This window comes from Hyperoodon ampullatus, assembly GCF_949752795.1.
Source record: "Hyperoodon ampullatus genome assembly, chromosome: 4".
NCBI classification, from domain to species: domain Eukaryota; kingdom Metazoa; phylum Chordata; class Mammalia; order Artiodactyla; family Ziphiidae; genus Hyperoodon; species Hyperoodon ampullatus.
In genome coordinates, this window is record NC_136917.1 from 48,001,501 (window position 1) to 48,017,298 (window position 15,798).

The 15,798-nt window shown below is 40.7% G+C and overlaps 1 protein-coding gene across 2 annotated transcripts in view; it reads left to right on the plus strand.

Moving 5' to 3' along the window:
• The window catches only part of DCTN4 (dynactin subunit 4), a gene marked incomplete at both ends in the record, with an annotated part of 29,951 nt that extends 21,911 nt beyond the window's left edge, over positions 1–8,040 (plus strand). For both annotated transcript variants that reach the window (XM_079702573.1, XM_079702572.1), the window contains 4 exons: positions 1,473–1,527; positions 2,566–2,673; positions 4,751–4,848; positions 7,827–8,040. In XM_079702573.1, the coding sequence (XP_079558699.1) occupies positions 1,473–1,527; positions 2,566–2,673; positions 4,751–4,848; positions 7,827–8,040 (475 nt within the window). The remainder of the gene's footprint in view (positions 1–1,472; positions 1,528–2,565; positions 2,674–4,750; positions 4,849–7,826) is intronic.
• Between the last annotated feature and the right edge of the window lie 7,758 nt (positions 8,041–15,798).

Here is a 15,798-nt window from a genome sequence, read left to right on the forward strand (position 1 = left end):
ACTTAGGAGGGCCAGATGTGGGTTCTGGCACTTACAGAATTTGTCTAAACTGATTTCCCTCATCTCTGAAATGGGCATAACACCAGTCCTACCTCTCTCTTGTGGTTGTTGAGAAGGATCAGATGAGCTATATGTTCACAAATGCTTTGTAACTGTAAATCACCGTACAGTATGTTCTGTTTTCCCAACTATTATTTAATGCATAACTGGTTAGGACTACAAAAATGGCATGTGAAGTGTGGTACGAACTCCTTTCTTAATTAAGAATTACACTCATTACAGAAATCCTGAATGGCAGGATGTGCTTTGCATCAGTTTCTTAAAATTGCTTTGAAAAAAAGTGCTTTTCTTCTGGCATCATGGCAGAGTCACCGGGGAATCTTAATACATGTGTTCTGGTCACACATCAGACCAGCTAAATCCAAATCCTTGATAGTGGGGCTCTTGAATTTGTATCAAGTTACTCAGGTAGTCCTGATGACTGTCATGAAAAATACCTAGTCTGAAGTTAAAATACCTTAATGCTAAGATGCACTCCTACCCCTGCCCACTTGTAGTGTTTCTGCAATAGATTTTGTCTTATGTTAATATATGCACGATAACATTTATGCATGCTTTGTTCCAAGCACTTTTTGCACTATTATTTAATTTATTCTTCACAATAACCTCAAGATAAAGGTACTTTCAATGTTCTCATTTTATAACCGAGACACAAAGAGGTAAATATCTTGCCCTGCTCTTTACAAAGAAGTATCTTGGTATATAAACACTAAGCTGGAATTTGAACCTGGGTTTTGACGTTTTGAGTCCAGAACAAGCACATACAAGTACAGAATTCTATTGTCTTATTTAGAGAGGTAGTGTAACATAGTGGTTAAGAGCAAGGACCCTGCAGCCAGACTGCCTAGATTTGAATGCTGGCCACTTACCAGCAAGCTACTTCTCCCAAGCCTAGTTTCTTCCTCTTTATAATGGGGATAATAGTAATATCTATTTTACGCAGTTGCAATGCAGATTACATGAGTTAATATTTGTAACATACTTCAAATGTTACACATAGTAAGTGCTATATAAAAGTGGTAAGTAGGTGGTAGTGTTTTTATACCCCTATAATGTAGTATTAAATCAGTCTTGGATCTTGTAACCAGTTGCCTATAGGTTTACAGAAATGAATTAATAAAAATCTCAAAAAATATATCTAATACATATATAAGGTAGAGGTATCTGCCATGATGCACACACATATATAGGCTCTAAACTAGAGGTATATGTAAGATTTCAGAAAGAATTCATTACCAGTTTGGTTTCATATCTTAAGTTCTTATCGAAGTGGTATGATTCTTTAAAATTATCTCTGACATGTTCTAATTAATGTGAAGAAATCATTTCTTTGCTGCACTAGCTTTAAAAAAAAAAGTAACAATTTTAAGAGACTCCAATGACCATTAATGCATTTTTTTATTCACGCATAGCAATTATATCCCAGAAGTGAGAATCATGTCAATTCCCAACCTTCGCTACATGAAGGTTAGTACCATGCTTATTTACGTGAAGAGAAAGAATTAATTGATCAAAGATGTGTGCATATATGTATGTGGTGGCTGTGTGTATTTGACATGGGATACAATGAGCAAGGGATAAAAAAGAAGAAAGTTTGAAATAATAAAGGGATTGAGATTTTAAGTGTCCTTAAGCTGGGATTCTTGATAACAGCATCTTTGAAATATATGCAGAAGGAGCAGTGTGCACATTACATTGAGGTAGAATCATGGCAGGGAAAGAAAGGAGATGTTAGACCCCACAGGCATCTTCAGCTCTCCTCCAGCCAAGAGATTCTCCACCATCTCACGTGTGTGTATGTGTGAGATATCAGGAATCAACTAGATTTCTTCTTTACCACAGCCCCTCTCTTCTTTGAGGTCCTTATCTCCCATACACTGACACCCCAGTGAATTGCACAGTGTTCTGCAGCAGCGTCTTAGTTCTTTCATGCTGCTCATAAAGACACTTTTATAGTCCCTGTTCATTTTAATTTTATTTATTTTTTTGCTAATGTAAAGAGCATACCAAACAAGGGCAAATTATGGTTCAAGAAAACTTAAAAGTCTTTTACAGTCTTGATGTGCCATTTTTTTTCTATGCTAATATATCTGGCTAGCCTGTGGCTCCCATATTTTATTTATGAGGGCTTCCTTCTTTTTAGTCCTTAAGTGGAGACCTGGGTAGGGCAAGAGTTATAAACTTTAAACAATCACTTAGATAATGTGTATTTCTCAGAATTTCTGCATCTAGTAACTGGCCCTTTCTGTGGGATCTATTCCATTTCCTCAGTGAAATAGAAGCTCCAGAGAGTGTGTAAACTAGCATATAAGTAACAGAATAGGAGTTAGTGAGCACTTGGAGAATGCAGTGATGTAGAGGCACAGGTGGGTGTTACTGTTGAAGAGTAATGCTGGAGGCGTGGAGGTCGGAGGGGGTGATGATTTTGTGATCTAAGCATCTAGGAAAGTGGACCTAGGTGGCAGCAGTGGAACATGTCTGAAAGATGCCTTTCCTTTTCCCCAGGAGAGCCAGGTCCTCCTGACTCTTACGAATCCAGTGGAAAACCTCACCCACGTGACTCTGTTGGAGTACGAGGAGGGGGACCCTGATGATATCAACAGCACTGCTAAGGTAGGAACGCTTTGCCTCATCCTGAGTAACCCTGACTTCTCCTGGAGTGGCCTCATTTGCCTTGGCTTAAAGGACTCTACACTGTCTCATTTTCACATCCGAACAGTCATCAAGTTCTTCTGATTTCACCTCTTGAGTTTTTTTTACTTTATCCACAAGCACACTGCCACTGCCCTTCTTGAAGGTCTCATCATTTCTTACGTGGACTGTGACAGTAACTTCCTAACTCCCTGTTTTTTCTTCACCCCCACTTTCATGCCAGCCCATCTTCCATCTTGCCATTAGGGTGATCTTTCTAAGATCTAACTTTGATCATGGCATGCAGCTTGTTTGGTGTCCCTCTGACGTTGGGATGAAGTCCACATTCCTTGGCATAGCTTAAGAGCTCCCTGATGTCCTCACCTCTCTCTTTTCTTCCAGGATGACCTTCCCTGAAACCCCCAAATCTAGCATTCTCGAAATTGTGCATATTAATGGTTGAGATCCAAGCATATCCAATGGGTCATAAACTTTCATGCTTCTGAAGGACTGCATATGCTATTCATTTTATCTAGAATTCCTCCTTCCCATCCCCACTCCCCTGACATATATGGCCACACCTCTCTTTCTGCCTGATGCATACTCATTTTTCAAGACACAAAGGAAATAACATTTCCTTTTAAAAGCTGGTGTGCCTCCACTAGATGCCCTCTGCTTACACAGAGTATACATAGCACTAAATATATTTTTTTAATAGTCTGTTTGTTTATTTATTTATTTATTTATTGGCTGTGTTGGGTCTTCATTGCTGCATGTGGGCTTTCTCTGGTTGCGGCGAGTGGGGGCTACTCTCCGTTGCAGTGCGCGGGCTTCTCATTGTGGTGGCTTCTCTTGTTACGGAGCATGGGTTCTAGGTGCGTGGCTTCAGTAGTTGTGGCTCACGGGCTTAGTTGCTCTGCGGCATGTGGGATCTTCCTGGACCAGGGATCGAACCTGTATCCCCTGCATTGGCAGGTGGATTCTTAACCACTGCGCCATCAGGGAAGTCCAAGTACTAAATATTAAAATAGGTGATTTTGACTCTCAGTGTTGGTTGAATGAATGAAATGAGGCCTTTCTTCTACATTTTGCTACTTCATGATTCATCTAGTACTTGAAATTTTAGAACAAGAACTTTTCTCTATAGACCGTCTATTACTGACTCATAATTCAGCATGATACTCATAACAAAAGTTGGTAGAAAGGATGCCTGTATCTTTAATTAGCTGTTATTCAAGTTATACTTATTAGTAGAGAATTTATCTTTTTTTTTTACTTCTGCTTTTTGATGATTTCATTTACTAGCATCACTTCCAAAGAGAGATGACACTCATCTGTCCTTGCTCCTTTTTAAAATAATACTAATAAGCTGTGCCAGTGAGGATAGAGACAGAAATACGTGCCTGATGAGTATACCCAGCTTATGGATTTGCCATTTTTCTCTCTCTTCACAGCTCCCCGGCCACATTTATATCCATAATTAGTAATGTTGTTTACATTGTTATCTGTTAACTTCTAACATAGCGAAGTTGAAGCCTAGTTACAACATAAGGCTAAGTGTAAAGAATGCTTAACTGTTTTTCATGGCCATAAACATACCCAATATCTGCATTTCAGAAAATATGTTGGAACCACTGTTTCACATTATGTTTTTTCTTTTTTTAAAAAAAATGAAGAACTGTTTCAGATATACCACAAAGCATAAAGAATAACATAGCAAACACCCATATTCCCCCAGCCCCTTAAGAAATAAAACATTAAAGACACAATTGAAGCCCCCGCATCCTGCCCACTTAAATTCCCCTTAGCAGCCCCAATGAAGAAAGCACTCACCTGACTTTACCATTCCCTTAAATTTCTTTGTTCTTATACTTTTATCAGAAATGTCCAAACAGTATGTTTGTTAAACTTTTTATAAGTGAAATAATGTATGTTTCTTGAAACTTGCTGCTTACTTCTGCATGTCTAGCTCAGGGCAATACTTTTCTGTATTCCACTGAATGAATGTTCTACACGCACTGATTCCTTCTGAGGCAGCTCTCTTTGTGTTGCTCTCCAGGTGGTGGTGCCTCCCAAAGAGCTTGTTTTAGCCGGCAAGGATGCAGCAGCAGAGTATGATGAGTTGGCAGAACCCCAGGACTTTCAGGATGATCCTGAGTGAGTGATCCTTTTGTGTCTCTCTCTCTCTCTCTCTCTCTCTCTCTCTCTCTCTCTCTCACACACACACACACACACACACACACACACACACACACGTCACAGTTGGCTCGTACACGAGGCCCACTCACAGATCTCAATTTTCTTATCTGAATTTTTTTTTTTTTTTTTTTTTTTTTTTTTTTTTGCGGTAGGCGGGCCTCTCACTGTTGTGGCCTCTCCCCTTGCGGAGCACAGGCTCCGGAGCACAGGCTCAGTGGCCATGGCTCACGGGCCCAGCCGCTCCGCGGCATGTGGGATCTTCCCAGACCGGGGCACGAACCCGTGTCCCCTGCATCGGCAGGCGGACTCTCAACCACTGCGCCACCAGGGAAGCCCTGAATTTTTAAAGTAATTTTTTCTTCCTATTTATAAAAATAATTACTATAGAAATTTGGTGAATATATATTTATATTTATATATAAAACCATGAAGAAGAAAATAAAATCTCACCACCAGAGATTAGCACCATTAACATTTCCATCAGTGGGATCTTTCTGTAAGCACAGTTTTTTTGTTTTTTTGGGGTTTTCTTGCGGTACGCAGGCCTCTCACTGTTGTGGCCTCTTCCATTGCGGAGCACAGGCTCCGGACACGCAGGCTTAGCGGCCATGGCTCACGGGCCTAGCCGCTCCACGGCATGTGGGATTTTCCCGGACCGGGGCACAAACCCATGTCCCCTGCATTGGCAGGCGGACTCTCAACCACTGCACCACCAGGGAAGCCCAAGCACAGTTTTTATAACCTATGTTTCCTGTGTTAAAAAATTTTCAAGTGCATGATTGTTAATGGTTGTGGACAGGATATAGTATTCTATCCCCAAAGATTTACCATTGGATTTGTCCACCTGCCCCCCAACCTTTCCATCTTAGAGTAACAGATTTTACTCTCTCATACCTAATAACTGAGAAGTGAAAAACCAAACCTTTCCCAGATGAGGAACAGAAATCACATCAGTTATTTGAACAGAGAGAATTTAATATAAAGACTTGTTAACTGGGTAACTTCAAAGGTTAAGAAGAAATCTGAAATATCCCAGAGATGGTAATTTTATGAAGCAGTTACCACTCCTAGGGCTGAGGGAACAAAGGGAAATGGTTTAAATGATTCAAATTTAGAAGCTTGAGGGAGGAGCCCCATGGAGCTGAAACTCAGACCTCTGGGAAATGGGAGCGGGGACACTGCCTGACGGGTGCTGGCATCACAGGGTGCCAGAGGAGGGGTGGCGTGCTGAAGCTGGTTATGCAGTTGGAAAACCTGGACACTGCCACTTCCTGAGTGAAGAGGCATTGCTGGAGTGCTGCCCACAGGAGCTGCATGCAGACAGGAAGCTCACCGGGAGAACCAGGCCCCTTCTTCCTGCAGGCTTCTGGTCTCCATTAGAGCCCCTAAAGGGAGCCTGGTAAGGAGCCAGCCTACCAAGCAGAAATGTGGTTAGCAGAATCCTGTGTCACAAAGCAGGCTACAGAAAGTGGGCTTGGAGCTGAAAAGCAATAGCATTTAATACACTGGTGTAGAGAATATTTAAGGTTTTTTAACAGAATGATCAAAAACTCCCTCCACAAGATCCCGGAAAGAAGAAACAACATGGGACAAATTAGAAAGACAAAGTGAGGGCAAAGAGGAGGTTAGTACGGTGATTACCAAACTTGGGTGAACTTCAGAAAGCACCAGCATGGGTGTTTTAATTTTTTTTTTTTTAATTCTGTATAGAGTACCAGACCCCACAGCTTCTCTTTAACAGGTCTAGGTAGGCACCAGGAATCTGAATTTTTTTAAAAAAAAGCTTCCCAGGCATCAGTGGTTGCCTGGGAAATTAAAGCTAGAAAGACATTTTCTTTTTTGCTATTTTTGAACTGAATTTTTAAAATGAATCTGATGTAAATCAAAGGTTTGATTAGTTACTAAAAAATGATTGTGTTAGTATAATACAAAATGCATTCTCTATAATCCTTGCTTTATATAAATTAAGTACAGAAATTTGTTAAGCCAAGGTGAACTTCTGGAAAGATCATCTGAGATAAATTCCAGTCAGATTACATGACAGATTAATGAAAGAAATTTAATTATATTCCACATTATTGTACTTTATAGGACTTCCAGATACCTGGAAATTAGTAGTACTAATACTGGATAATATGTAAATATTTTATTTCAGTAACTTTTCTTAAAGTAATTGAGTATCATCTGGATAGTAGATCAAATTCTGTTTATTTCATTGCCTTTTGACTTTTTGAAGCTAAGTTATTTAAACACAAACTTCAAGTGCATATCAGAAAACTGAAATGGAAACTTCAACTAAAGAGATTTTTTTCTTTTCTAAAAATTCCTAATTTACAGACTCTATTTACAAAACACACTGATTTATGGTATTCCAGAGACTCCTTTAAAGCTCCGAGTTAGCATCCGTCTATATCCTATAGAAATAATACCATATGTATATAAAGGTTAATGTGAAGGGATGTGTATAACAGAGGAAATCGGTGTATACTAATTATGGTCGCTATGCACCCATTAAGTAGAAAAGGCCTATATATACCAATATGGACAGGTGTTTGTGATAAACAGTGAAAAAAAGCATGTTACAGAATAGTGTCCCTTTTGTGTTGGTTAAAAAAGCAGAAAAGTGTAAGTGCACAGAAAAATATTTGGTAGGTTAAGAGCCAAACCGTTTACAGTTGTTCTCTGTACTGAAGAGGAAAATAAGAGGAAAGACTTACTTTTCCCCATTTAAAATTTTTATGACTATATTTTACTGTTGTAATATTAAAAAAATAAGGAGGTCAGCATTTTGCTGAAGAAACTCTTCATTGTTGACAAACGGGATGGTGGTCATATCTTGTCAACAGAGATTTCCTGTGGGGCATAAAATGACTGTGAGTCTAACAGGCTTGGCTGACTTGCGACCTGCCTAATACTATGCTTATTTCCTTCCATAGCATTATAGCCTTCAGAAAGGCCAACAAAGTGGGTATTTTCATCAAAGTGACCCCACAGCGTGAGGAGGGTGAAGTGACCGTGTGCTTTAAGATGAAGCACGATTTTAAAAACCTGGCCACCCCCATCCGCCCCATCGAAGAAGCTGACCAGGGTACAGAGGTCATCTGGCTCACCCAGCATGTGGAACTCAGCTTGGGCCCGCTTCTTCCTTAAAGTGTTCCAGTGGCGGGCAGATCCCAAAGGACAGTACCATCACCAACCCGCGTTAAAATGTGGAAGCCGCTGCTTCGTTAGGCCTTGTTTATAATGATGTACCCATGCACTACTGAATCCTGTTCCTAGGAGGTTGGGGGCATAGGCAAGGCATTAGGAACACAGGGTGACTGCTGTTCCTCTGGCCCTCTCTTCTGTTAACACCCGTAAGTCTGTGTCTCCCTCACTGAACCCTGCACGTTGACTAATAACAGCATAGTTCCATCCCAAGAAAGGGGGTGGCTGTTTCCTGGAGTGGCATTCGATTGACCACTTGAGAAACTGACCGTACTATCTCCCGATCTGATCTCATAAAGGATCACAATCTCACAGATGAAACTTAAAATAACCGAAAGGTAGGCCCGCTATTGATGACCCAGCATTGGTCTCAGTATACCAGCTGCTTTTTGCATTCCACTAGATACGATCTAGCACTCTAAACGTATCCCTTCACTTGCCATCTTGGCTCCCATCCATTTGACAGGATAATAGAATCGTCATGTTGTCTTTAGTTTTGTGATGATTGGAAAAACCAGTGAAATAGTTAAGGCACCTTAATTTGCCCTCTTTTAAGTGAATATAAGATACTTATTTATTAATTGTTCTTAAAAAATTTTTCCCAGTAGAATACAGAACTTTTTCTTCTAGGAAGAATTTGAGAAGCAAGCAATTACGTATCATGTCAAGGGGGTGGCAAATTCTGTTCATTTTAACTGTTGCCACAATATCCAGGGACTGATGCTGCCGCAGCGAGCCCATCTTTATGTCTTACTCCCTACCCTTCTCTTCGGCTCGGCCTCTTTAACTCAATAAGTTGTTCTGAGTACTGGGGACCTGGAAAGAGCCCAAAGAAAACTTGGTGGACAAGTTCACTTCTGGAATGCAGAAAACATTTTAAATGTTAGATGTTTATCATGATCTGAACTAATGTTCTTTCCATTGATTTGAAGGGGAAAGTTAACATTTGTAATCTCTTGAATCCAAAACTGGATATTCAGAAAAAGAACCTTCTCCCTTCCTGCATTTAAGGCTTTTATCATACAGTTTGTCAAATAAGAGCATTTTGACCATAAGTCATAAAGAATGCTTGCCTAACAGCACACATGCTGTTTTCACTTGGTATCCTGGAGTTGGGTTGCTAACCTTAATTTCTGTGATGTTTTCTCAACTGAGACTTGACAAAGTAGACCACCACCTGCACCACACTTTCTGTAAATGTATTGTTAGCAAGCAGCCAACAGACTTTTGGGGAAAGAGAAATTTCCTGTTTATTCTGGTTTTGTCTTTAAGTTCAAGCCTTTCATTTAAAAAAAAAATTAAAGGTATATATAGTAATCTAGAGTACAGACAGGACATAGTTACTTTTCAGCTCCCCTTGGAAGATAAAAATATTTAGGAAGCCTCTGAAAGACACTAAATAGTACTCTTAAGATAAAGCCAATATTATGAGACAGTATTCCACAGAGCAATATGTATGCTGCAGTATGAGAAAAAAACACTCATGTCTCCAATATTATGACAGTAATAACGCTTAGCCTGTTAGGAGTTGGGGCAGGGTGTTGTATAATGACAAATCTGCAGACTACAGAAATAGCTTAACTTTTTGTGACCCCACAGAGTGTCAAATTAATTTTTATTTCACTACTCACCAAAGCCTCCTGTGACGTGAGTGCTCCATATTTGCCAGTGGAGGAGATAAGCCTCAAGGTAGAGGATAGCTTCCTATGTTTACACATTTGCATAGACTACACACAGTTACGTGTTTAAGGCATATAGCTGGTGTTTGTTCCCAGAAATAATAATGTTGAAGTAATGGGTCTCATCACGCCCATGTGACACAGAAACACAAAAACACTATTGATCGTAGAATTTTTTCCTCAGAAGCCAAATTAACTTGCAGAATAACAGAGCCATTGATTTAATGGTTCCTCAAGATAGTTTTCAGTGCAAGCTGGTACTTCGTGTGTTAGTAGAAATGGTTCAGTATCTGTGTGTTAGTAGAAATGGTTCAATACCTGCAGCTGGTGAATTTGGAATTCTATTTGTTCCTTTTCTATATTCGATTAGGTGCAAGATTCTTAAAGTATAGTCAGTGTGCACCACTGCAGGCAAATTAGATGTCATTAGCACTAGAAACTACAACTTTGGAAACTTAAAGCTAAGTTAATTTGAATTTGTGATTTGATTAGCCCACCAGAGTTTTCTTTTGTTCAGACTGTTTAATGAGCTAAATGTAATGCATATTTATAAAGAAACATCCTTTGTGGTCCCTTTTGGGAATGAGAGGCACTCCTTGGTCTTTATGAATGACAGGTTACTGTTTTGCCTGATTGCTTAACTTCGTGTGGTGAAATAAAGCAGAAAAAGCTTGAAAAGTGTCTTTTGTTTGGTTTCATGAAGACTGATTGGAGTAGCATGCCAGGGGTGGAGTTAGGGTTAGCATGCGAGTCAGTGGGGCATGCTGCCTTCTTCCATTTGTCTAAATGAACTAAGGTAAAACCTCAAGGTAGTTCACTGTAACATTATATAGATAGATGTTGCTTGTGCTCCTTATGAACGTATTATCAGAACCAATATGTAAATGTTATGTTGTTAGGACTCTATCAGCTTTTATCCTGGGTCATTGCTCCCAAAGATATCCTTTTAAGTGTACAAAGTGGCCCAGCCCTCTCAGGTAGCCACTTGTCCACTTTCACCTGTACTCAACTTTTCCCTCCTCTTAACTGTAGATTCATCAACTACTTCCCTTGCTCCCTGCACCCTAGCCACACAAGTCTCTGCTATTCCTGATTCACCCCAAGTTGCGCCCTCTCAGGTTCTTTGCACTGGCTGTTCCCTCTGCCTGGAAAACTCTTCTCCCAGATATCTGTACAACTCAAACCCCCCGCCAGTCAGGTCTGTGCCTAAATGCTTCCTTCTGAGGCTTTCCCTGACCTCCCTGTGTGATAATGCCCTTCCCTAAACACGTATCCCCCTTCTTTGCTGCTTTTTTTCCCCGTAGCACTGATTACCGTCCAGCACTATATTTTTTGTTTCATCATACGAGAACATAAGCTCCATAGTATAGGGATTTTTGTCTTTTTTAAAAAATTGATGTATCTGCAGAGCATAGAGCAATGCCTGGCAAGTAGCAGACAATGAATATTTGTTAAATAAATTAATACCATCTTCCTTTTCCTTGTTTACGTAGCTGTTGGTCTTTTATCTTTTTAAAATATATATATACGTATGCCTCTTTTTGTCATAAGCCAAATATCTTAACTTCCCTTGAGCTCTCTTGTTGCGGTGTTAGCTCAACCTAGGATACTCCCTAGGTATCCTACTCCCATCTAGATGTGGTCTTAATCTGTAGTACTTAACCTCTCCAGGGCATTTACCTCTGCCTAGTATTGGGTTTTGTATGTGTATAGTTCCTTTGCTGTAATGCACACCCTCGCAGAGCCAAATCCAGGCCCCTTTGTCATCTCTTTCTCCTATATTCCAGTCAATGGGTAGCCTGGAATAAACTCAAAAACTCAGAGCCAAGTCACTTGCTCAATTGCAATATAGTTGATCCTTGAACAATGCAGGGGTTAGGGACACTGACGCTGGGGCAGTCGAAAACCTGTGTATAATTTTACAGTTGGCCCTCTGTATCCAAGGTTCTGCATCCATGCATTCAACCAAGTGCAGATCATGTAGTATTGTAGTATGTATTTAGTGGGGGAGAAAAGTGTGTGTAAGTGGACCCACGCAGTTCAAACCTGTGTTGTTCAAGGGTCAATTGTAGTTAGCTTTATTTATCCCCATTTTCTGGTGGTCAGGGACATCAATAGTGAAATATATGTCACAATACAGACCACCTACACAAGATAATGACTTTAAGTGTTAAGAGAAAGTAACATGAAATGATATGGAATCAAATAGTGAGGAAGTTGTATCATTCCCATGCCCTGCTCCCCTCTCCCCATCCTTCTGTCAAATAAGGATAAAGTATCAGTTCTCTTATGTAGCACTTTTTTTTTCTTTTAAACATAGGCTTCTGTCTCAGAGCCTTTGGCAGACAACAGAGGCTTACTTACTAAAAAATATTGTTTCATTTTCATTGTACTTGTTCTTAAGGCTACATCTACACAAGCGATATTAATTTTCCATTTACAGAAGTGATAAAAAAATGTTCCTCTTAAAATATATTTAAGTAAAATGAGGAGACTTCCACTTGTGCCTATGATGTAGATGTGTGGAAAGAGTGTCACCCTGACTCAAATAAAAAAAGTGGATAGATGACAAAATCATAAATTTTATTGGATCTATCAGATAGTTGATGTGGCAGGGCAGTCAAGTAGCCTGAATTTCAAGGAAGGACAGACCCCTCCAAGGAGAGATGGGATGTAGACTGGCTCACCTGTAGCAGAGCATGGGAGGAAGAAGTGTTGACCAACATATAAGCAGGTAAGAGGAAATCAACTAAAAGAATTGCTAAAGGCCAAACTGGGGCTAACATGACAGTATAAAACCCCTGGGAGCCTGAGATACTAGGGGACCTTGCATGCACTGACAAGCTCTTTCCAAAACCTCCACCGGGTGTTCATGAGAAAGACCTGGTGGGAGTGGGGTGCTGGAGCTCTACAGAGCCTCCCTTGGTTTGGAGGCATGCAAAGGAAGGAGGAGTAGGAAAGGCATGAAACCTTGCCTCCCCCTGGCTAGGCCTTTCCCTCATTAGGAGCAAAAAGGCCTAAGCCACTGGGGGAGGAGCAGAAAACCCTGTCTCCCTAGAACACAGGTAAAGACCCGTTGCTGCTGGGAAAAGGTAAGAAAAAACCTCTACCCTTGGGAGGGACAGGATTCAGTCCTGAGCGCCCCCCCCCCAGGATTTTATACCAATGCCATTAAAGGCCTCTTGCAAGAAGGGCAAGAAACTCTCCCCCCTCAAGACCAACCACAGATACAAGTCAGGGTTTGGCTGCCACAAAGAGGAGGGGCAAGAATGCTGAGAAAAGACCCATTCCCAAGGCCTGGGCACGAAGGACCTACTAAAGACAGGCTTTGGGACCTCCCTGGTGACGCAGTGGTTAAGAATCTGCCTGCTGGACTTCACTGGTGGCGCGGCGGTTGAGAGTCCGCCTGCCAATGCAGGGGACACAGGTTCGAGCCCTGGTTCGGGAAGATCCCGCGTGATGCAGAGCAACTAAGCCCGTGCACCACAACTACTGAGCCCGTGAGCCACAACTACTGAGCCTGTGAGCCACAACTACTGAGCCTGCGTGCCACAACTGAAGCCCTTGCGCCTAGAGCCCGTGCTCCACAACAAAGAGAAGCCACCACAATGAGAAGCCCGCGCATCACAACGAAGAGTAGCCCCAGCTCGCCGCAACTAGAGAAAGCCCAAGTGCAGCAATGAAGACCCAATGCAGCCAAAAATAATTAAAAAAAAAAAAAAAAAAAAAAGACTGAGGCTTAATTAGAACAAAGAATCCCTGAGTCCTCCCTGACTCCCAACGTAGTTAGCAGCTGCTGGAGGCATGGGCAAAGGCATAGAGACTTAACCATATGGTGCAGGTATGCAGGACAGCTGAAAGCTAAGGATGAAGTATGAACACTTGAGAAAAATTCTTCAGCCCCAAAGCACAAAATTAGTGGATATGAAACCTGTGGTTTCAAACACTGAAGGCAACCATCACAACAACAAAACCCAAACCTAGCTCAATTTCTGACCAGAATGACCAAACCCCACACGAATGTCCTGACAGAAGAGGCTTGCCTATTTCCAAGCATTAATACTATTGACTTCAGTCTCTACTGTTATATAAGTAATGACGTGGCATTCAATAAAAATTTTGAGATACACAAAGAAGCAAGAAAAACCAATCCATTTGTGATAGTCAATGAATGAGACCCTATACAGGTATGACCCAGATGTTGGAATTATTGGTCAGGGACTTAGACTCTGATTAACATGTCGAAGATCTAGTTGAAAATAGGGATAATATGCATGACAGATTTCAGCAGAGAGGTAGAAACTATAAGAAAGGGACAAATTGAAAACCACAGGATCAGAGATGAGGAATATTTTCTCTGGGCTCATCAGAACACCTTGTCATACCTGAGAAAATAATCAGGAAACTTGGAAACAGATCAATAGAAATTATCCAAACTGAAACTCCCAAAAAGAAAACAACAGCGTATTCAAGGTCTATGGGATGATATCAAATAGTCTAACGTGTAATTGGAGTCCCAGATGGAGAAGAAACTGGGCAGAATATTTAAAGAGATGACACTTAAGAATTTTCAAAATACAATGAAGGACAACAAATCACAGATGCACGAAGCTCAGATAAACGCAAGCACTTTCTTATACAGGAAAAAAACATACCATATGATCAAGTAATCCCACTCCTAGGTATTTACACACACAAAATGAAAACCTATGTCTGTACAACAACCTGTATGTGAATGTTTATAATGCCTTTATTTATTTATTTATTTTTGGGTTTTGTTTTTTTTTTAACATCTTTATTGGAGTATACTTACTTTACAATGGTGTGTTAGTTTCTGCTTTATAACAAAGTGAATCAGCTATACATATACATATATCCCCATATCTCCTCCCTCTGTGTCTCCCTTCCACCCTCCCTATCCCACTCCTCTAGGTGGTCACAAAGCATGAGCTGATCTCCCTGTGCTATGCAGCTGCTTCCCACTAGCTATCTATTTTACATTTGGTAGTGTGTATATGTCAATGCTACTCTCTCACTTCATCCCAGCTTACCCTTCCCCCTCCCCGTGTCCTCAAGTCTATTCTCTACGTCTGCGTCTTTATTCTTGTCCTGCCCTTAGGTACTTCAGAACCTTTTTTTTTTTAGATTCCATGTATATGTGTTAGCATACGGTATTTGTTTTTCTCTTTCTGACTTAGTTCACTCTGTATGACAGACTCTAGGTCCATCCACCTCACTACAACTAACTCAATTTCGTTTCTTTTTATGGCTGAGTAATATTCCATTGTATGTATGTGCCACATCTTCTTTATCCATTCATCTGTCGATGGACACTTAGGTTGCTTCCATGTCCTGGCTATTGCAAATAGAGCTGCAACGAACATTGTGGTACATGACTCTTTTTGAATTATGGTTTTCTCAGGGTATGTGCCCAGTAGTAGGATTGCTGGGTCGTATGGTAGTTCTATTTTTAGTTTTTTGAGGAACCTCCATACTGTTCCCCATAGTGGCTGCACCAATTTACATTCCCACCAGCAGTGCAAGAGGGTTCCCTTTTCTCCACACCCTCTCCAGCATTTATTGTTTGTAGATTTTTGATGAAGTCCATTCTGACTGGTGTGAGATGATACCTCATTGTAGTTTTGATGTGCATTTCTCAAATGATTAGTGATGTTGAGCATCCTTTCATGTGTTTGTTGGCAATCTGTATGTGTTCTGTGGAGAAATGTCTATTTAGGTCTTCTGCCCATTTTTGGATTGGGTTGTTTGTCTTTTTGATATTGAGCTGCATGAGCTTTGCCTTTATTTATATTCATTCAAATCTGGAACAACTCAAATGTCCATCAACTGGCAAGTGTGTGTGGGGGGGGGACGGTGTGTGTTTAACCCCAGGTGCATCCATACAATGAAATTCTCAGCAATAAAAAGGAACAAATTACTGATACATGTAACAGTATGGATGAATTTCAAATGCAATATGCGAAGAGAAAGAAATCAGACCCAAAAGGCAATACAGGATTCC